This window comes from Rhea americana, unplaced genomic scaffold, assembly GCF_003343005.1.
Source record: "Rhea americana isolate MKP2758 unplaced genomic scaffold, rheAme1 scaffold_48, whole genome shotgun sequence".
Taxonomy (NCBI): domain Eukaryota; kingdom Metazoa; phylum Chordata; class Aves; order Rheiformes; family Rheidae; genus Rhea; species Rhea americana.
In genome coordinates this window covers 2,796,795-2,819,518 of record NW_028186623.1, presented here as the reverse complement: position 1 = coordinate 2,819,518, position 22,724 = coordinate 2,796,795, and the positions used below count along the sequence as shown (strand labels likewise).

Below are 22,724 nucleotides of genomic sequence, written 5' to 3'. Positions count from 1 at the left end.
TGGCAGTGTTTTCTGCTGTTGTATTGGGGCAATAAGTAGTTTGTCTGATCAGGTTTAGAGAGGGTGCATCGTTCCTCTCGCTCAACGAGGTGAGGAGTCAGGATGTCTGTAGAAATGTCGGAGTATTCAGAAAAGAGTGTTTCGTGGGAGGAAGGAGGCTGAATTCAGAGGTGTTTAGGATGCTCGGGTCAGTGTGGTGCTCCTTTGCCGTCACAGAAGTGCTCTGGGGCGAGAGTGCAGGGATATTTAATACAGTTCTATGCTGAAGAGTCTGTGTGGAAAGGTGTGGGATGCCGGGAATACACAGTGACACAGAGAAGCTTCTCCAGGGCGGTAGACCAGGAAGGTGAGGACAGAGGACTTAGAAAATTGAGGAAGTGCTGAAGCTTCATAGCTGTCTTGTCTTGTGTGAACGGAGCAAGGAGCAGCCAGGGTTAACGAAGCTGAAGCTCCGGTGATGAGGGATACAGGGCATTCTTAAAGGGATAGTGAATACATTTCTTCCTAGTGGACAGCAGCCAGTTCAGATGCCGGAGCTGGGCAGCAAGTTGCAAAGAAGCCTTTGTTTCAGCCATGCGAAACCGTTATCAGAGCAGGGAATCTTTTTGTCGACTGCTACTGAGAACATAAAATGCATCGGAGCAGTGAGATTCTTGTATGGTTTGATGATCTCTCCCCCAGCAGAATCACTTCTGTTTGCTGTTTAAATGGTGGTTTCAGAATCGGAGAGCAGAGGAGCAGGGAAGACACGCAGCTGCGCCCCGGGAAGTGCGATGTGGTAGCAGGTGGTGAGATGATCATTTGGTTCCCTGTTTCTCATCTACGAGGCAGGCAGGAGGACTCCTTCCTGTGGCTGCAGGTTGCTTTGTGTTTGTGTGTGCGTTGAGAGGTCAGGCAGTTCCTCGGGGAAAAAGGATGCCCTGACGCAGTGCAGGGCCGGCGGGGAGATGTGGAGGGTTCAAATGAGGAATCTAAGCCTGAGGTGGAAGGGACGGCGGGGGCTCGGCAGAGCTCTCGGGGAACGGCGTTTGCCTCTTCGTGGGGGAAAGGGCCAGATTCAGTAGCTCTTCAGTGTTGTGAGCGAGCGCTGCAGAAGGTTACAGGAACGTGAGATCATCTTGGAAGGAAGAGTCAGGCAAAGTTAAGAAAGCTGATCGGTGAGAATGGGGGTGAATCTAGTATGCCTGAATGGGTGTCAGGACAGATCAGAGCTGGTCAGGAGGGTTCTGTAAGCGGGGATTGGGGAAGTGCTTTGGGAAAGCCTTTAGGAGGCTGATTTTGTTTGGGATAAGCACATTGGAGCAGTCCTGAGAAATGGAAAAGCTGGCATAACTCGGAGTATATTACATGATATAAAAGTACTCTCTGCACCAGACGGTGCTAAAGAAAGAGGTTGGACCCTTTTAGGGGTTCCCTTCTCTCTTTCTTCTCTTCATAAATTTGCTCGTGGGTCAGAGCCGTTAAAGCTTAATGCAACATGGAGAGGTGGTGGTGGAGGGGGTTGGAGGAGTGGGGCATGTCTGTACCAGGAGACTGGGTGTAGCCAAGCCGCTGGCTTGGAACAGCTGATGCGCGTTTTGCTGTCTCCAATGGCAGCTATTGAAGCTTCATGCAGATGTCCGGGAGTTCTCTGTTTGTGCTGAGCCTGTGAAGGGACAGCATGTATGAGGGTTGTTCCCTCAATACTGGGAGCAGAGATGGATGTGGCATCCTCGTATGCAGAGCGGTACCCAAGGAACGTGACCTGCGTTGTTGGGACTGAGGTGAGGTTTTGCTGCTACATGTCCCCTGCTGGCTATGCTCTCAACATAACTGAAAGCACAATGACGTGACGTTTGAATCTTTTCTGAAGATACGAGAAAAGAAAGATATATAGATGGATGATGGAGGCAGTATTGTTCTGTTTCCACGGGGACCTGTAATTAATGGATGAGCTGTTATTCTTGTTGTTCTTTGTGTGCATATTCTTCTCTGATTAACCGGTTGTTTTGCTTTTCTCTTCCTCCTCTGTTAAACTGAGCCCTAACCTTTCAGGAGGGGTGCACTTGCACCTTAGCAGTCGCAGGTGGCTCCTTTGCCTGCACGAAGGTTTGAAACGAGTGCAGCCTCTTGTCTTCGTGCCTGTCCCTGCGGAGTTGGTCTTGCGCCCTGCAGCGTGAGGGTCCTGTTTCCGTGTCTGTCTGCAAGCTGCCCAGCCCCTCAGCGCGGTGCCATCAAATAAGTAAATACTGGTGTTACTTTTATTAGTGCTTGAGCTGAGAGAGAGTTCTGACAACATTATTGATGCGCTTGCTAAGCTGGTTTTCAGATACACTGGCTACGTGTATGCGTTATCTGTCAGTGCAGTGCGTGGGCCTCTGGGATAAAACATCCAATAGCTTATCGCTACACTAGAAAAGAGCATTTCATATTTTTTACATAGCTTTCCTTTCAATGAAAGATTTCAGTTCATTCTGTAGATAATCAACGTGCTCAAGAATTTTTTCAATGGGAATTTTATCAAAATAGTTTTGAAGTTACAGTTTTGCCTTTAATTATGCTTCTACCATTAGAAATTCAGATTTTCAGTTGGTGCAATATAAGAGCTGCATAACTGAGAGAATAAGCACCTGCTCATCTCTTTGTCACATCAGCATTTGGAGGAGTATTGTAAATACACAGTTCACAAATAATTATGCTTGGGACGTATTATTAGAAATTCAAGATAGGGAATTTGCAGGAGGCCAGTTCAGCCAGCCTTTTCCAGTGCATCGTCTGAAGCCAGTGGTTTCCAAGCTGAGATCTGTTGCTCGTGTGTAATCTGCGAAGCATTTGCTTTGTGCTGCCCATGTACCTTGACCAGGGTACTGTGTTTAGTCAGGTTGGGATATGATTCTATCTGACTCAAACTACAGGACAGAGTTGGGGCTAAAAAGCAAATGTGACTGGTTTACCTCGGGCTATCCTTCCTCCTTGTTTTCAGATATGACATTGAATTAAAGAGGACAAGAACTACATTAGATATCCTCATGGATATTCCTGATAATGAAAGCAGTTACTGAACTTACTGTAGGGATCTCGGGCAATTCCAGATGTGATGTCAGATGGCTGTTGAAGAAAGTGTCTAGAAGGGTATGGCCATGCTAAAACCATTTGTCCTGTTTGATGTAGACTCCAGCTCTCAGCAGGGGTCCTGCTCAGACACCTCGCTTCCTGGTGCTGAGCCTAACTCCCCCCACCCCTTTCCCTAACATCATTTCACCTTTTCCACTTTCGGCTTGCCACGTGCTGATCCTCTGAGCATGATGTTGAGGACAACAGGTAGGGCTGTGTTTCCTAGGTGAGGTGGGATCTGCTACTGTGAACATCTTCAGTTCTCTGAGGTTCCTTCTGTGCAATTAAGGAGAGCTAATTAGCTCCTTTTAGTGCAGTCTCCTTGTGGAGGTAGCTGACCTCTTGTTAATCCTGGATTAAGTTCTTACTAAGAACTGGCTCTTTGTGTGTCCCAGTTAAGATGTTGACACTTTGTTCTCTCTCCTTGTTCTCCTCCTCCCCCTCTTCATCCCCGTGCCTTTGAGCACATGATTGCCTGCCTCCTCCCTCCCCCACTACTGTAGGAATCCGTGCACTCCAGCAGCCACTGTATCTTGCTCCATGAAAATGCTGTTGTCAGTTTGGAGTACTGCAAGATTTTTGCTTTGTCTGGTACCTGTCTAGGAGCACACTGTCTGCAAAGGGAGAAGGAAGAGTTTGGGCCACACTCCTTATTGCTTAATTGAGTGAGAACACGATGGTTTGAAGTGTAGCACCCGTTTTGCACCCTGGAGGGTGGGAGGATGTTCCATGGGCTGAGCAGGAGCTAGCAAACAGCACTGCACTGCGCGGTCGGAGGCCCGAGCCGGTACGGTGCTGCACGTTGGACAGCAGAGTCCATACAGCTGTAGCCGTGGGAGTACCTAGGAGAGGAGCGGATCCAGTGCTCTGACAAAGGCACCAGCAAAAGGTTAAATATGTGCAAAACGCTAATGGCTGTCCAGATGTGTCAGCTACCAATTACTGCTCGTCCTACTTGCAGATCGTGAGGCCGTGGTGCTACACTGAATGTCTCCTGAGGACAGGCTCTCTGGAGATCTGTGACGTGTCTTTTTGAAGACAAGGCCGGAGGTACTATGGAAGTGTTAGTCGTCTTCTCTTCAGTTCTGAACTCAGCTGAAAAGTAGAGGTGCTGGGAGAATCTGTCCCAATAGCTTTAAATTTTCAAAAAGGTCTTATTAAAATTGGACAAGGAATTACTTGGGAAGGGGAAATGAGAAATCTCATCTGTTCTCAAATCCAGGTGCTCACGGTTCACAGATGTTTTGCAGACAGACGTTTAAAGACTGCAGTCTGTTCCTGTACCGCTGGTGTGGCTTGCAGGGAGAGCAGGATTGCTTTGGTTGGGTATAGTTTATCTCAAACCTAGTTGTAGCTGTAGAGGCCTGGATGTTCAAATGCTGTCTCTTCTGTATCTGTCATCAGCCTTGGGCTTTAATTACTTGGACAGTGCATCATTTCCTGTCACCTGAGAGAGGCCATATGTGTGAGTGAGCTTGTGTTACGGCTGGGTGTGAGACAGCAGAACGGGCCGGGTCCGGGAGGCAGCGAAGGTGCAGCCCGTGCCGCCGGTGGGAGCGCTGAGCAGCCGGCCGCAGACGCGTGCGCTCTGCTCAGAGCGGCCTCGTGGCCGAGTTTGCACCTTTCTGAAGGGCTTGGTGGTCCTTTGGCATTAGTGTTGTGGCACGGGGCCGTACCGTGCCGCGGGTAGCTCAGCAGTCGTGTCCTTCCCACGTGACATCGTGTCTCGCTGCTTGTTTTGCATCTTTCACCCCAGTACTGGGGCAAGGGCTGTGAGATGTGTGTGCAGAAGCAAATCTGTCGAGTTAAAGTGAGAGAATTGCAGCTCTTAACCAAATGGGAACTTGTAGCTTTATGTTCAAAAGAGCTTCCTTAAAGGCCTCTAAAAGTTCCCTGTGCCAGTGCAGTCCTGTCAAAGCACCGTGAAGTCTGCTGTCTGCGCAGCGCCGCGGGTGGTGCGCGGAAGAGCCAGAAAGGTGACCAGGCTGTTTGTCCTTCTGAGAGTTTGCTTGAATTTTGCAGATCTAATAAATTTTGTAAGGCATTTGAGGTGCTGTGTGATCCCCCAAGTTACCCCAAGCTTTGCCTTTTGCATGCCCCGCAAGATAAGCTGAAAGAGTTGAAAAATTTTTCTCACAGTAACTTGTTTGCGTTTTGGTGGTGGCTGTGTTCAGTGCTTTGGAAAACAGAACTTCTCTTTGATTCATCTTAACTCTTGACTGTCTGAAGAGTGGGTGAACATACTTAACATATTAGAGCTGTCCTGCTGCTTCAGGACCTGTTTTGGGCCTTTGCGTGATCTCCGTGGTTGAAGATCTGAAGTAGCTATCATAGTGAGTCTCACCAGAAGCATTTGGTCAGTGTAGCTCGCTTGTGGTTATTGAAAAATAGTATCTCGTTGAAACCTTAACAGGCACTCGAACAAAACATACCGTAAGTTTTAGAGGCAGAGAATCACACTTCCAGCTGTTCTCATATATCTTTCAGAAAAAAACATTATTGGAAGATTCATAGATTCTAAAACCAAAAGATTATCTCTTCTGAACTGTCAGCTGGGAAGTGTAAGGCTTTCCTGAATTGACTTCTGTTTGAGGTACAGCACAGTATTTAGAAAAATACAAAATCTTCCGTATTATATTTTCCAGAGATGGATAATCTAGCCTTGAATTAGTTCTAGTGGTTAGTTTTGTTTACTTTAAAAAATACGTCCTTCTCTCCATGTGCAAATTTGTCTAGCTTCAGCTTTCAGCACTTGGTACTGTTACCCAGTGTTGCCAGATTTGTGTTCCAAGTAAATATTTAAAGTTTGTCATTTCTTTGACCTTCTGTTTAAGTTGAACAGACTCAGCGCCTTGTCTTTTATCATTCGTTTGCTCTTATCTGAACCCTGTCCAGTTTGTCTACATTGTTGGTGAGTTGAAACTAGATACAGTTCTAGACACAGTGTTTCAGTGGGAATTACACTATCCTTTGGATATAGAGGTACGTTACATCAGACACCGCGAGTAGGATGGTTTGTGTATTACTGGCCATTTTTCTGTGAATACGTTCTGTAAAATTCACCAGTTGGTAAACAATCATAAACTTTGAAACTTGTAATAGTCACATTTACAAATAAAAAGTCAAGTTGCAAGTTCTGGTGGCAGTACTGATTGCTTTGGTTTTTCTGACTAGATACTGAGATTTTGCGGTATTCCTGTTAGTGCTTAAGTTTGTATTGCAGAAATGCTGCAGTGTTTTTGGTGAGGACTTCAAGGCTGCTACTTGCTGATTTCTCCAGTTGCAAAACCCACCAGAGAAATGTGGTCCAGTGAACCCAAATTTAAGTCTGAGAAGAAGGCATTGTAAAATTAACACGGGGTTCTGTGTGGCTGAAATGTCAGTATATGTCTGGGCAGGAGGATGCAGGATTCGGCCCTAATTCTTCACTGCCTGTTGTTACTCAGCTTTTCATCTTGTCCTGCTAAAGACAGCAGGTTTCCACATAGGTAAAAAGCTCTGTCCTTGTGGGGATGTGCATCATTAGAGCCTAAAATCAGACATTACTGGATGAGTGGAAGTAGCAGATATTTTGCTAACTCCTGTGGTTGTATTATGGGTTTCAGTTTGTTTGGTACTCTCTGTAATTCTCCAATACTTGTAGACGTGCAATTGTATGAGAAACTTCACTTTCTCGTTTAACAGAAGTTTCTCCCATGATTTCAGAGACTATCTTGAGAACGCAACCTGAATGAACATGTGGTAAAGGAATTTGAAGGAGTAAAAATGGGTTTGCTTTTATGCTATTAGATTTTATGAGCCAAATATATGTCTGAGATGAAAGCTGACATGTGTTTTGGATGTTTGTGATGGCAGTACTGTAAATGTGTAGTAAGAAGCTTGGTTATGACAAGGGTGTCACAAGATTTATATCAAGCTGATGGATCTCTAGATGCAGATGCATGTATTAAAATAGTTGCATGTACATGGTGAACTCATTTGCACGTGTGCATATTTTTTCAGTAATATAGAAGAGATGCTGTTACTGTTGAAGTATCCTAGTACAGGTGTATGCATGGTGATAGAGGTTTTCAATTTAAAAGCCTGCACAGCGTTTGAACTGCACAGTGGCTTGAGCCTGCTGGTGTAGAGCATTGATTCGTAGGCCCAGGGCATCGCCTGGCCCCATGGATTTTAATTGTTGTGAAATGGTGGATGCTCAGCTGTTTGGAGAGGTGGTCTTCAGGGACCTTAGTGCTGAAGGCGGTGGCTGATCATAAAGAAAATGGTTGAGCACTGCATGGGTAAAATGCAAAAAAAAAAAAAAAAAAAGAAAAAAGAAAAAAGAAAAAAAAGAAAAAGAAGAAGAAAAAGGCAGAGTGGAGAGTGTTTACATCACGTAACTTTGGGTAGAGCTCCTTGTGTTCTCAGTGGGGAGAGGGGGTCCCCACGGGATTCGTTCACGGCATCGGAGTTTGGCTGTAGTTAAACTTCTGCATTAGGTACCCTGAAACGGGCTCTGGAGTTACTTGCCTGGCTCAGTGAGCAGCGCAAGGAGCTGAAACGCCTAAAGTGAGCGTCTAAGGTGGGTGATGTGAATACAGACTGAAGGGACTGCTGAGGCGTGGAATTGGCACGAGGTGGAAGTTTTTAAACCACCGTAGCTAAACTGATACAGGAGCCTCTCTGGACACTCTTCTGGGCCTAGCTATGCATTTCACATTTAAAGCCCTAAAATAACGCAGAGTAGTTTGCCACAAGGACACTTGTGCTTCAGCTCAAGCGTGTGAGTAGCGGAAGCTGTTCTGGACCAGTTCTTCTGCGTTATTTCCTTGCCCAGACAAGGCCTGGTTTCGTATAGCGGAAGGAAAAGTGTAAGCTAGCTGATCGTTTCGCTTTCTCCTTTTTCATCCTCCAGCCTGCTTAGTCTATGTTGTATTGGAAGAGGTTTTCACAGAGATAAAACCCCTTTTCCTTATTCTGGCCTGCAGATGTGTGGGTGCATACGGTTCGAGGGGTGCATACATCCCCTGAAGTAACACCGGGTGTACTACTAGCGTTGTAAACTTCCCTCTGATAAGTGGCTTAAAAATCCTAGGCCCGTTTACATGTGGACAGTCACGAAAAATTAAGCCAAATTAGCTACCTAGATGAGTAAGCTAAACTGAGTGGAGGTCACCTTAATTCTGAATGAGTGTGTCCTCACAGTGTTTAATTCAGTTTAGGTAATCCACTTTGCCAGTTAATTAGGTTTAATATTCCTGAGTGTTCCTGTATTGGCATGCTGACAGGTTTGGAAACTTTCTCCTGTATGCGTGTGACAGAGAGGACGGATGGAGGTTTTTAACCTGTAGCATCTCAACTCGGAGCCTTTGCCAGACCCTAGGACCAGCATGTGGAAAGGGCAGGTACAGTCGGGGCACGTGGGAGGCCCCCGGGAGCTCCCCCTGCCCCTTTCTTCGGGCAGGCATTAAGCGGGTTGCGTTATGTAAAGCAGCAGCGCGCGGGCAGCGTGCACGCGCGCGCACGCGTGCGTGCGGGTGTGTGTGCGCGGGCAGGAGCGCGCGTGGAAGCCGCCGGGCGGGGGGAGGCACCGAGACCTCGGCGGAGCCGCGCAGACGGGTCGTAATCACAAAGAGCCGGCGGCGGCGGCGGCGGGGGGGGAGGCTGAGCCATGGCAGGAGCCCGAGCGCTGGGCAAGGGCTCGCGGTGCCCATGAAGAGCCCCAGGCGCCTCATCCTCCCTCTTCCCTCAAGGAAGGGCTCTGAGATGGTGCGGGAGGTGAGTACCCTCCCTCCGCAGCGCTGGCCCACCCTCGCTCTTCCCCCACCACACGCAAGTGCATGAATGAATGAATTCCTAGCTGCTCCACGCTGCACTACAGTCCCTAATGGCTACCAGGTTAGTGTTACTCTCCTGTTCCTTCTGCTCATGCCTCTCTTCCTCTCCCCGCGGCGTGGGTGCTGTCTGCCGCCCCGGAGCATGTGTGTGCACGCGTGTATGTTTGCATGTATGCGTGTGAAAGAGCCAAAGGACGCTAGCGGCGTGTGCTGTGCTTTGCACAGGTTTACTGGGCAAAAGCTACCATCTGAGACATACGCTTTCAAGGCAGATTAAATCCGGAGTCCATGTTGGTTGCTGCTGCTGCTCCTTTCTGTTTGGGGGACTTGAAAGCAGACAGCGTGACATCATGTTGCAGGGATGCTTCGTTTCTTTTCCCTTCCACAAGCTGTTTCCCTTCTCTCCTTGTTCTCCCCTGTGCACGCGCCCTGCCTCTGCTGCATGGGATTGCTAAAGCAGCCGTTTTGATTGTTTGAAACGACAGATGATCAAATCTGATGGTTGTTTGCAGCTCTCGTTCCCCTCACCCCTCCTCCTTTTGCCTTTACGCCTCCCGTTTCCCCAACCCCCAGCCCTGAAGGGGCAGTTATTACTCTCTCAGCGTCTGGATTTATTGGACAAGGCAGAAGGGGGTTGAAGCCGGATGCGTCACGGAAGGGCAGCTGGAGCTGCTGTGGGGATGTGCTGTATTTGTTTGCCCATGTGCTCCCTGGCTTTTAAAAAGGCTCGGAGCATGCCCGCTGTCTTGGTTCTGCTTTGCATTCCGCTCTGTGTTTAGATGTTTGCAGTGATGGGAAGGGACAGAATTTGTTTTGTGTCACTTTATCAGGCCATGCTCCAGAACCTAGACAGGTGGGTTTTTGTTTGGTTGGGTTTTTGGTAGGAGTTAGCAGTCGGATAGGAAGCCTCATTGCATTGTGCTTATTTTTAGGCAGGGAGAATCTGATGAGTCCCGATTCTCTAAAAAAAATTGCTGCTTCTTAGATCGCTGGTGACCTGCATCATCCTGTCCAACGTGGAAATCACTATGTTCTTTAAAGAGAATGTATTTGTGTCTCTTTGCTCTGTGAGTCAAATGCATCTTCCGGAAAACTCCTTTGGAAGCTGGTAGATTTACAATGGAGCTCATGATTTTCCTCCTACAGGAAACTTTATGCTAAATCTCAGAAATGTATTTTCCGTTAGTGAAATGCGTTAGACTGCCCAGCCTTCTGCCAGGGGAGGCCCCCAACTGCTCATGTCACTGAAAACTAGAAAGCTGGTTAAAGAAGAGAGAACATGCCGTGCGGGGACAAGCCTCAACCAGGTCCTCAGGGCAGTGGACTCTGTGCGACTCCTGCACTGATGTACTGATGCTTTCTAACACTTCACAGTCTCAGCTGCAGCCCTTGGCCTGTCTATTTTTAACCTTCAACCAAACAGTTCTCCTGCATCAAGTTAGAGCAAAGGAGAAAGGTTGCCTGGAGGATGTGAGGGTGGTGGGATGTGAAATTGGTCCGTTGTTGTTTCCAGAATGATGAAGTGATGGAACATAAAGGGATGAGCAAAAAAAAAAAAGAAAAAAGAAGAAAAAAAAAAAGGTTAGAGCTCAACTTCGAAGATCATGACATCTTTCGTTAACCCATGAAAGCTGATGCCGATGAGCAGCAGGTAGCGAGTGGGAAGATGTAAAGCTCTAGCTTCATCTTCCAGTCCTGAGATATACAATATCCCTATCCACCCCCGCCTTGTCACTAGTAAGATGTGGTGTGAGGCTTCATTAGACATTTAATCTGTAGGTTATAAAACCCCTGCCACAAGACTACAATATGTTCGAGGACACTACCTGCACCTACAGATAAAGTCCTGGAATGCCCTTAGTGTCGCTGAAGTTGGTGCAGAAGATGAGGAAGGAAGAATGCTTGATTCAGGTAATCAAGGGATTGTATCACACAAATACATCCTTGTCCAAAAATTAGTATGGATATTTGTCATTAAATGTTTGGTCTTGTACTGCATTTTTCTAACTCCTTTGAATGCACATGAATTGCTGTATAACAGCAACATTATGTCTCCCAGCCATTGAAAGATTTTGAATTAATTAGTTTTAAGATAAATCTACTCAGGTTTATTTTCATTTGCTTTCTGCTTTTGGGACTGGCAGGTATTCAGACTTTTCTTGACATCAAAAATGGCTAAACTCTTTTTTCTTTTTTTTCTTTTCTTTTTTCTTTTCTTTTTTTCTTTTCTTTTTTCTTTTTTTTTCTTCTTTTCTTTTTTTTTTTTCCTTTTCTTTTAACATGAATTGCAAGCTCTCTTCTGTTTACCCAAGATTTCAGCTTGGAATAGCATCAGGTATTGCAGTTCCTGTTAATTACAGGGGCCGTTGACTTTGTGATGGGGAGGAGAGGAAACAAAGCACATAGGTGTTCCTCTTCCGGAGGTAGACGGGAGCGAGCCACCTGCAGGCGACAGTGCTGGGACTTTGTCCGAAACAGGCATGCCGTCAGCTTCAGAGGGATGTGAAATTCTTATTTTACACTTTTTCCCCTGTATTACTTCCCCATTTTCATCTCATTGCACATCATAGCGTGGTTTTCTTTCTTCAGAGCAGATACAGCTATATTAATTTGTGAGTGATGGAGAGGTTTAGTATATAATTTTTAAAGCGTTTTTGCTTCCATCCAGGTCAGTGATTCTCTCTAATATATGATCGTTGTATTATTGGACAATATTATTAAGATCTGTCTGGTTCTATTTTGAAAACACTTTCTGGCTTGTCCTTGGAATTTTTGTAATTCTGAGAGCTCACAAGTTAGGAAGGAAGCGGTGGAGGGTTGTTTCAAACACAGCACAGTGGGAGTTTCTGGACCATGCCATTCGTCCCTCTGAGTTGATATTCTTTCTCTAGTGGCAATGAGTATCAGATGATTCAGAGAAAGACGGTGACATTATTAATAATACATTTGACCAACCTCACAGTGCTGTATATGCATAGAAGGCAAATTGCTTCCTAACACTTGCAGTGATTTGCTAATCCCCTGAAGCTTAGTAATTTTATTAATTTTATCTCATGAGTATGCAAAAGGGCTGTTGGTTTTCTTAGAAGAAGGACAGCTTTCTGCAAAACTTCAAAATAGTCAGATCAATTCTTCGGCAAGGGTGGAATTCTCTGTTAAAAAGTGTATGGTTGTTTAAAAAAACATGCAGAATGGTTACTCTTCTCAGATACATTTTTCAAGCCACTGTCATGAAGTACTGCTCAATTTCTGTACAGCCCTACACTTCTCATTGCTTTCAAATCTAATGCTTTCTTTTTTTTCTCTTTCCTGGGAGATGCATATAGCCTGTGCCTGTTGCTTTCAGAGCAATGGAAAGCCGATGGAGTTGGCTGAGGGTATACGGAGGTTTTCATTCGTGGATTGTCGATTTGAAGTGAGAGTAGGTTGGCAATGATCAGAAGTTGTTACCATCTGCTTGCTGTTTGGTAGACTGCATAATGAGTTTCTGAATCTCATCTTTTCCCAATGATGTCAGACCGTATCACAGAGAAGTATCTCTGTAGGCGTCTAACTCACCCCCTTGCTAGCTCTTTCTGAGGAGAATTAACTCCTTTTGTGCTACAGTCAGGCTTGAGGTGCCTTCTTGACCTTCCAGTTTTTGCTGCTCTCTGCTGTTCTCCCTGCAGATACCCTCCATCATTGCTTAGAAGACGTGTAAGCCCAGGCGTGACTTTGTCTGCAAGGCCAGTAGACATCCCGTACAGAAAGCATAAATCTATGCTTAAGTTCTTTGCTAATTTGGGCTCATGGTGCTCGGCACTTTCCAGAATTGGGCCCAATATTAGCAGTGCTATTGATAAGCCCTGTTTTGTGCCTTGAAGCATTTGCTGTTGGGTAGATACTATGGGATGCAGGGAGATAAGAGATAACTTAAAGGGATTTACTCTTGTAAACCACTTCTTCTGCAAATGTGGCAGACTTGGAGGCTGCTGATTAGCCTTCCAGATTAGGACTTTCTTCAGGAGGCCTGTGAGGCTTAGAAATACACCGTAGGGAATGGTGTCGATGCTGGTCTGTTTTGGCCCTCTGAGAAGCTCATGAGCCCAACGAAGGTAGGGAGCATTGTGCAGCTGAAGTGGCCGCTTGCTTAGATGAGCCGCCCTCGTTGTTACAAATCCCTTGGTACTCTTCGTAATGTAGTGATTACTGCTGGCTGGATTCTAATTCACGTTCTCAACTGGCAGATTCGGATGGATTTGCTGTGCTCCTGTTCTTTATCTGCGCGTATCGCTACCTGAGAAGAGAACAAGCCACGGTTTTGCGCTGTCGTCCCAAGTGCTGCGGTGCTGCACCGTAAGCTGTCGCGTTCTGGAGGTGGCTGCTGAGTGTTGCTGTGTTTGCGGTTTGGGAATAAACTGTTACAGGGTGCTTGTGTTAATCGCAGGGATGGCTGTTTCGCTTGCAGGCAGTGTGATTATTTCAGAAGATCTAGTAGGATGGGCCCGCTTTCATGACAGTTCCAGAATGGCTTGAATGTCATTCATGCAAAATTTATTTAACAAACTTGAACAAAATCAGGTTTCTTGTTGAGTGTTGCAAGGTGTTAGATATGGCCCTCTGGGTTCCTTTATAGCTGCAAAAGTCCTAAGCTTAGCTTGTGGAGTACAGACTGCAGCCTTTCCCAAGAGCTACTGCATATTGGAGGGGATGGCCTGTGCCTTGCTTTGCAGCCTTGCTTTGTGGAGCACTGTACTGCAATGCTCCCGGTATCTAGGCATGTTCTCTGCATGACTGGGAACAGGATTTGGCCTCCTCTAGCCATGGCACTGTTGCTTGTGTTATTTATGTTGCAGTCACTCTTTAAGAGTGCTGGTGATTAGACTAGGTGTTTCTATTAAGTGCTGTACAAACGTGAGAAGACCGGCCCTGCCCTCTGTGCTCTCCTGTACCCCTGCAAGGGCTTCAGCTAGGAGCAAGGGGCTTCATCTTAGGTGGGCTTGTTTGTGTTGTGTCCCTGATTTAATCTGTTGCATCTACTGAAGGCTGTGCTGCAGGGGGATGTGAGGCCCTGAATGCTCTCTGGTCAATTAGTTCTGTAAAGCATTATTTATTACTATTATTTTTTTTTCAAAGTGGGTCAAGCTGTTTTGGCATTTCAGGCATTGATTCCTGGTTCTATTGCAGGCCTTGGTCCCTATGGCAACTGCAGAAAGCGTTCGTCATGGCTGTTCCTTGGGTCAGATTCAAACTGCTGGGACCGAGCGGCAGCAGCGAGAGTTTTGTGAGAGGCTGGGGAGGGGGGGAAGGCGGCTGGGACAGAGCTGCAGCCTTGTGTTTTTTGTGCCTGTCCTCGCTGTAGTCGAGATGAATGCCTGAAATAACAGACTTAGCATGTTGCTCGTAGTGTGCACACCAGTGGAGTCCTCCGCGTGAGAAATACGCAGCATCACCTGGTCATCAGAGAAGAAAAGGAGGAGTCAGACCTCTGGAGTTTGATCATCTCTGTGCCACTGACTTAACAGGTGGCCTCAGAAGGTGCCCTAGCAGCATCCCCCCCCCCTTATCTGTGTAAAGCTGATCGTCCATCCATGCATAACACAGTATGTCTGGATGGATTTGTTTTTTTAAAGCATGCTGGAGATGCCAAGTGATGGAAAATATGCAGGTAGGCCAGAGTCTGCTGCCAGAAATTCTGCTGGGAACTTGCAGGGCTCGTGCCAAAGCTACGGCAGCGTGGGCTGAGCCTGGACAAACGTGTCTGTGCCAGCTCTAAGCTAGTTAGTGCTTATGCTGCTAGCCAGGTAGCTGCAGCAGCTTGGGTTTCTCTGCTGTGCCTGAAAAAACCACCTGAGGAGCTGTTTAAGTCCTTTAGTGATTAGCTTTAATTGGCGTCCATACCTGCATGCTGCTTAGCAGTATCTGAGCTAGACATGTTAAAGCCAGTTTTAGTGCATGTCTGCAAGTTGCAGCGTGGATGTACTCAGAGCATGGAAATTGAGAAGGTATTTTCCATGTCTACATGCGAGTGAGCGTATTTCAGCTGCAGCCAGTATTAATGCATTTATTACCGTCCACAAGAGGAGTCTCCTTTCTGGTTGGATTACAACTTGGGTAAAAGAGTACCTTCTTAGCAAGTTTCATCAGAGTTTCACATGCACATGGTGCATCTGTGCCCAGATGTTGAACTGTTCTTTCTTTTATATGCGTTACTTTAGAGCCAGGCAAAAGTTTGTGCTCCTTCATAACTGTAACCTAAAAGCAAGCAGGAACCTTGATTAAATTTGTCTTGGTCTATTTAGGGTTGCTTGAAGCTGAAACTCAAAGTGAAACATGCAAGTTTGATTTCACATGAACTGAAAATGAGAAGGAGTTTGTGCATGAAAAACTCAGGTTTCGCAGAGCCATAGAAAAAATGAGTAAGTCTGTTCAAAGATGTTTTGTACAGTGATCAGTATCTCAGGAACATTGACTTCAAATTCTTGTCTTGCATTTCTGGGGACCTCTCAAAGAGATCGATTTATGTTGAACCAAGCATGCCGGAGCGAGATTTAGGAGATGTTTTGTAATGCCAGATGAACCCTTACTCAGCATAGACAGTAGCAGTGCAGCCCGTAATAACCGTAGGAATGGCTATTCAAACCCGTTTTGAATTCTGGAAGCATTTCTGATGAAGTTCCAGTTTCAGCAGCATTTCCACAGCACCTTGTGTGCATAGTTGCTGGTTGTCTTTGGTGTTCCTAGATGCAGTTCAAACAGCAAGAGGCAGTGTGCTGGTTTGTTAAATGAGTTTATGCGTCTTGAATTTAGCTTGGAAATGTGGCAGCAGGGAGGAGAAAGAGGTGAAATACTTGTTTTAACTGGATCATCTGAAAAATCTGTGAAGAAACCTGATGCTTTTTTACATTTCAGTAAGCCAGAAAACCCCTGGTAATTTCACTGAATGTCACTTCATGATGCAGCTCATCTATTGCAGACAGGGCTGCTGGGAGACGGGTCCAGATCTGCTTTTGCGCAGTTATTCTTTTGTTTCAGATATAACCCAGAGGGATGAAACCTTGGATATGGCCACAGTTCTGTTACAGGTGTACTCAGGATTCAGAGTACCTGCGTATTGACCCGGCGAAGGGGGGAAACAGAACACCGTTGGCGTATTAACATGTTAAGTGTGAACTGCGTGGAAACAAGTCAAAAAAGGATGGACTACATTATTAGGCTGGGCTTTGCACTGGAGCTGGTTTGGGGGCTACAGGGAGAACCTAAGCCTTGAACAAGTTCCTTTTTATCTTTTTATATCTATCTGATTCTTGATCTATTAAGGAGAAATATGTAATGGAGCGAAGCCTTGTTTACTGAATCTTTCTGCCTGCTTACAGAGTATCTTGCAAACCTGTTTTCTCCAGTTTGTTCATTGTTTGTATGAGTTTTCTTCCTTTGTATCTTTGAAAATGTCTTTCAAGGTTTTTTTTGCAAAGTGTCATGTTAATGTTCTTGCAAGTTACAAGCTCATCATGTGTATGAGCATGAAAATTGATTTCTGTGCAGGTTTGCACAAACAACTTGCTGGGTACTTTCTGGAAATTGTCTAATGAAAGTTTCATCACTTATTTGCTGAACTAGAAGGAGCAGACGGAAAGAGGACGCATTATGAGACCAGTTCATTCAAGACAAAAACAAACCAAAATAAACCTGATAGTGACTGGAGAAAATGTGTTGTATTATCTACCCGTATCTGCTAACAAATATTTGTAAAATGCTTTGGCATTCTTAGAGGAAAGAGTTGATAAAATACTAGTTTTATCTGAGAGTCCATGAAACCTCAGGCATATATTCAACTTTTCTGGATTCTCAGGCAAGAAAGGGCTCATTCCAGCTGCCTCAGTGTGCATCCTGTTGATTGGAGCAAACTTCGATTTGATGTGTGTAAGCAGGCTGAAGTTGTAAATCTAAGACTTTGATTTTACTAGCTCCTTTAATTCAGTCCTCTGCAGTTGTAATTCCCTCATCCTTTTTCTTTTGCCTGCTTTTCTCTCAAATGTGAGCCACCTTCTCATGCTCAGAATACAACAGGGTACCGTAACAGCTCAGCATGTCAGAGCTGACCTGGAGTTCGCCTTTGGAGCAGCCCAGGTTCCGTGCTAACCTGCAGCCTGCAGAGCAGGGCAGTACCAGCCGGAAGAGCCTTCAAGACCTTTGGTCTGATCATAAAATAAACTTGACCACTGGAAGAAATTCATTCTTTAGTGTAAAATGGATCAAATTTGTAGTGTTTTCAGGAGTCCGGCAGGAAAAAAGGCAAGAGAAGTGGAGGAGCAGTAAGGAAATCTGAGTTCCTCTGTCCTGTACTGAGATTTGCGGCTCTGTTCTGTATAAATATGTTGTAACTGGCTTTCTGGTTGTAGGTGTTAGGGCATTCGCTGAAGATGTGGGATGAGAAGTTCCATTCCCCTGAATGTTTCATTATTTCTCTAAAACTCAGAAAGGTCTTATTTTTGCCCTGCTATGAAAGGGGAAGATTTTTACGTACCCTACTGTAACTGGTGTGAGAAGGGATGATTTGATACAGGGAAATCAGGACTGCACTGTCTGTCACTGGTATCAAATCCTCCTCCCCTGCCCCAGGGGTTTTGATGATCTTTAAGGGAGTATTTTCTAAGATATGGTTCCATTTCTGTGCATGTTGTGCAGAGTGGTTAACGCTTCCTGAAATAAAGAAGCGAAGGAGGGACAGGGCGGCACTGATCAAGACCACACCAACATGTCCCTCGTACCTGAGCACAAGTTTAGATTTTCTGAGCTCAGATCATCATTTTGAACTCTCAGAGCCTGCAGGAGAGGATGAGTTTGTTCTCTCATGAATTTCTGTGTGGGCAGATCACTTGAGGAGTGGGTGGAGAGAGGCAGTGATAGGCAGTTAACGTTATCTTTGCTAACAGTAAATGCTGTCTGCCTGTTGCCTGATCTCACTGTGGAGACAAGGGTTAAGGGTGGCATTAGGTCCTTTAGGAAGCCAGATTTGGCCCATGTGCTAGTGGAGGAACCTACGGGTAACACTGCACCTCAAGCCGTGGCTATACAGCTCCTCTCTGTCTGAGCTGAAGGTTATTGACTCTGCTCTTTCTTTCTGCAGCACTGCCAGTAACTCAAACCGCAGCACGCCTGCCTGCTCCCCCATCCTGCGCAAACGGTCCCGGTCCCCAACACCACAGGACTCCCAAGGAGACGCCATGGTGGAGAAAGGCTCGGACCACTCGTCAGACAAATCCCCTTCCACGCCGGAGCAGGGTGTACAGCGGAGCTGTTCCTCTCAGTCAGGCCGCAGCGGGGCCAAGAACTCCAAGGTGAGGAGCGAGCGACTTATCTCAAAATGTGTGCACATCCCCTGCTCTAAACTCTCTAATGTTGTACACTGGCATTGTCCTGTGCCTTTTTTTCTCTAACTGCCCTCCTCCTTTCCCCATCACACTTCTGAAAAACTGGGAGCTATTTGAATGGGTCAGACTTTAGGACAGCTCTATCATCCTCTTAGTGAACTCGGTTCATGAGTTGCCGATGGCTTGTACTGCAGCTCCCGAATGGCTTTTGTAAGCAAAACTTTTTGCAGTCAAGGCCCTTTCTCCTTAGGAGGATCTGTGATTTTGAACAAGACCTTGAAAATCAACTGCTGCAATTACTCTTTATCAGCTGGATCTTGAAGGGTCATAGAACAAATTCAGACAGCCATTGAAGGGCCCATGCATTTCTCCGGTCCTGTCTAAGTCCTACATTGAGATTCAGATGGCATTGAATCCTTTTGCCAGTCCTCTGCACCTTGGCAACTTTCTTTTATGAGTGTTGGCATGTTCCATGCAAGCCTTGGCCAGAATAGATGATTCTTTCCCTAAAATAGGTATCATGTCTTTTGACTGCAATAGAACCAATAGCAGCTTTGCCTTGCTGTACAAAAATGCACGAGGAAGCGGGTTTCGGCTTGGTCTTTTTTGTAGGCAGTGGGACCTGCTGAAACACACACAAGGGGCTTGGGAACCAAACTGAACCTTTGACTATAACCCTCACATCAGCTGCTTCATGTAAGATAGTTAGCTGTCAGGAGCATTTGTAGTTTTCCAGCTTTGTGTAGTGAAATGTTTCAGTGTGAATAACTTCACTGTGTCATAGGTGACTGCATAGCATTACTCTAATGGCTTCTGTGAAACGAGTTGGCGGATCCTCTGCCCAACTTATTTTTGGATTGTGTCATGCTCACAAAAGTCCCTATCTGCACCCTGTTTGTTGTCACTGTCAGCAGAGGAAACAGGATTCACTGGGCCACAGAGGCTGAATTCATCTCTCACCGCTGAAGGGAGTGTGTGGGTGGGTATGTGTTCAAAAGGAGGGACAAAGAGTTTCTAGATGATCACACGTTACGGTGCCACCAGGCTCTTGCAGGTTGGCTGTCTGCAGTTTGTCCCTAAGAGAAGCCATGCAGGTGGGAGGTGGCCGGGATGCAGAGCACGTTATGTTTACAGCCACACTTTGGGACATTTGTCAGGGGGACGGACCCCTTGCTAAGGGGATGTTACAGTGGTGACTTGCATTACCGTGGCGCATAAAGTGCTGTGACTCAAAGCTGTGGGCACGCAGTTCTGCCAACACAGTGACTACCAAAGCTGGACGTTAATTCTTGGAGCTTTCTGCAAGGAGGAGGGGGATATAACACTTCTGATCGGGCTTGTGGGTTTTCCTTCTCTCGATTTGTGAGGCGATTTCTTTTTTTCTTAATTTCTCTCTTTTCATTCCTGCATGCTTTCTCTCCGATTAAGTCACACAAGCGCCTCTCCAAAGTAAGCCTTCTTTTTTCTCTCCTGTGCCCCACTGTCAAATTGTCTCCTCGCTCAGAAACCCTCCCCGTGGCACTGAGCCGTGACCCGACTAAGGCATTCTCCTGGTGCGGCTGAGAGAATGTCAGCGACAGCTCACCCCGCTGCCTGTAGCTGTGAAGCTGGTTTCACTTAGGTCACTGGAATCTCAATATTTGCTCACATGGTATGAGCACTGGCCTGTTCATCACACTCCTTCAATGACTTGCGAGTAATTTCAGGCTACATTTTAAGATTTGCTGTTTCTCTCCCTTAAGCAGAGCTGCTGTCTTTGCGGAGAAAGATCTGCTGGCTTTGCTAGGCTGTACGGCACTATAATCCCTTCTCTTTCACCTCTTCACGCTTTATGCCTTTTAGAGATGGGAGTTGATCACTGTACCTTCCTGCCTGCTTTTTTTATGATGAATAATAGATCTGTGGCCATTGATCTCGGTTTCCTGCCCCAACATGTTCCCCTGTGTGATGTAAATATTAGAGATTGGTGATTTCAAATGAACCCAGCTTACACCCGTTAGAACAGACCTGTCCCTAATGAATTGTGAGAATTCATGGGCTCGCTCTGAAAGGTTACGAGTGGAAAATCCCTCTGTGGGTGCTTGGACTGGAGATTAGCTCATGTGAGATTTGATCTCAAATCTCTTTGCTGCCCGCAGAAGAACGTAACAGTCAGAAATGCTGGTGGGGTGTTTGTTGGACAAAGTGCAAGGCTGTTGACATCTCCACGTGTACCGGGGTAAAGTTAAAAGCAGAATGGCTTGCATAGCATCATAATCCACTGAATCCATGTCCTGGCCTTTCCCCAGTGGATGCCTTGGATTAAATTCTGGGAAGTTCCTGGTAAGCAGAGACGTTTACAGTACTGGTTTACCGTTCCTCCTTGGTCATAACACTCCTTGTAGCCATCCTTGCCTTGCATGATTCCTGGTATCTGCTGGAAACTCGCTGATGCCTTTTTTTAGACAGGTTGTCTTTTGCGCATGGTAACTGTTGTCTGGATGCTACGAATGAGGATAGTGGGACTAATGTCTCAGGTGAGGTGTGAAGCAGGTTCTCAGGAAAATGCAGGTGTGGAGTCCTGAAAGGACTGCCGGTGAGTGGAGGCGTGTGGGTCAGGACAAGTCACGGCTGGGCTGCGGTAGGCCAGGAACGCTTTGCCTAAGATACAGAGAGATTTGTTAGCAGAAGGGCTGGTGGGAAGAGCATTGGTGGAGAGATGTATGTGTTAAGCGTGTTCGTGGTAGTAATATGCTGTGCTTGCAGCCAGCCGCTTGCTTTTTTGAGAGAAAGAGTACTTTAAAATAATCAGCAAAGTAAGAGCAAAGCGAACTTGAGAGGAAGCCAGGTGTACGGAGAGGGGAGCCGCAGGCACGTCCTCCGAAGGCTGCGAGCCCGAGCCCCTGCTCCGCTCCCTGGGGCCGGGGCGCAGGGTGGGCACGCCGCAGCGTGGCTTTCCGTGGCCCAGGTGAGATATCTGAGGCCCATAGGCCCCCAGATCCCCCCCCCAACACAGATGGTGTCTGTTCAGGATGGAGAGATTACAAACAAAGAACTGAAAGGCAAAGCTTTTAAAATCTCCTTTCTCAGCCTCTTCTCCTCTCCTCATCTCCTCACCCCCTTCTGCAAGAATAAAATAATGATGTGATTTCCCAACCTGTCTCGCTGATGAAAGAGAACAGCTTGAGCCCATGAGTTTGATGCTGTGTTTGTACAGTTGCTGACAGTTCTGCTTGAAGTCCCTTGCCCTCTTTTGTCTGTTGTGTTAATTGTCATACTGCAGTGTTGCCATCAGAGGGAGCGCTTCACCGGGAGTGTTTAAGCACTGGGTTACGTGTGTAGGAAATTGTATCTGGAGCTTACTTTTCCATGCTTTCCACCAGGCTGCCATTCACTGAACCACCTATGGGCCTGCATCAGCCTTAGGCTCTTAGTGGCTAACAAAGCTGCTTCTGAAACAGCTTTCTGAACTCAGGAACAAAGTTTTCTGCTTGCAGCTAAAAATGGATTCTGTATTTTTAACTTTTCTGCTCTTGCCCATGGGGTAAAAGTATTTTCCTCTCCATTGTAAATCCTTCAGAATCTTCCCTCTGTCTATAGCTAGTTATGAATGCTGAGGATAAAAAAGACCTATATCAGGTTGGGAGAAAACACGAATTTTGATGTACTTTAGGACAGTTTAGGTTTGAAGGGATCCTTGAAGGTCTCCAGTCCAACCTCCTGCTCTCTAAGCAAGGCTAATGCCAAAAGATTAGGTTGCTCAGAGTCTTTTCCAGACACAATTTGAAAATCTCCAAGGCTGGAGATTGCACAGCCTCACTGAGCCCCTCCTCCAGTGCTTAACCGCTCCTGTTGTGAACAGGTTTTTTCCTTCTATCCAGACAGAATTTCCCTTACTGCAGCTTATGACTGTTGCATCTCATCCTTTCACTTTGCAATTAAGAGAAAAGTTTGCCTCTGTCTTTGCTTTTACCCTTCCCATTGTGTGGTAAAATCCCTCTTTAGGTAGATAGTGAGATTCTAGTTGTTTTGGATCCATTTCCACCAATTTCTTTGAGTTTCTTGGCCATGGGGGTTCAGAAGCCAGATGAACAGCTTAGATCTTAGAGGTACTTGGATTAAGAGTAAGGGTCTGCCTTGACCATGGGACATGTGATTCACTTGGCAGTGTTTCCATTGCCCTGGAAGCAGTAGTACAGAGGAGTGAGTTACGATCCTGCTCCCAGTAATGCTAGAAGGTGAAACTTCTGTTGGCATCAAGCTACCAGGCAGCATTTCATGTACAATGTGATCCACGGCTTCCCATCCGCACTGGAAAGCTGTAATCTTCCAAAGCAGTGCATGCAAATCTGTGGTCATTACCGTATGAAGAGGTAGAGGCAGCTCTGTATTATTTGAAGCCTCTGTGACCCCCTCCCCCCCCACACACACACCCCGTTTCTCTCCTTCCTCAGGGTGTCCTAAGAGAAGTTTTTGCAAG

The 22,724-nt window shown here is 46.3% G+C and overlaps 1 protein-coding gene across 6 annotated transcripts in view; it reads left to right on the top strand.

The window, feature by feature from the left end:
- GRAMD1B (GRAM domain containing 1B) overlaps positions 1-22,724 on the top strand; it is a 68,165-nt gene that overhangs the window by 9,859 nt on the left and 35,582 nt on the right. For 5 of the 6 annotated variants that reach the window (XM_085316809.1, XM_085316808.1, XM_085316807.1 and 2 more), the window contains exon 2: positions 18,022-18,232. In XM_085316809.1, coding sequence (XP_085172935.1) covers positions 18,022-18,232 — 211 coding nt within the window. Of the gene's footprint in view, positions 1-8,734; positions 8,974-18,021; positions 18,233-22,724 lie in introns of those variants that run through there. The other variant, XM_085316806.1, reaches the window with a different exon arrangement.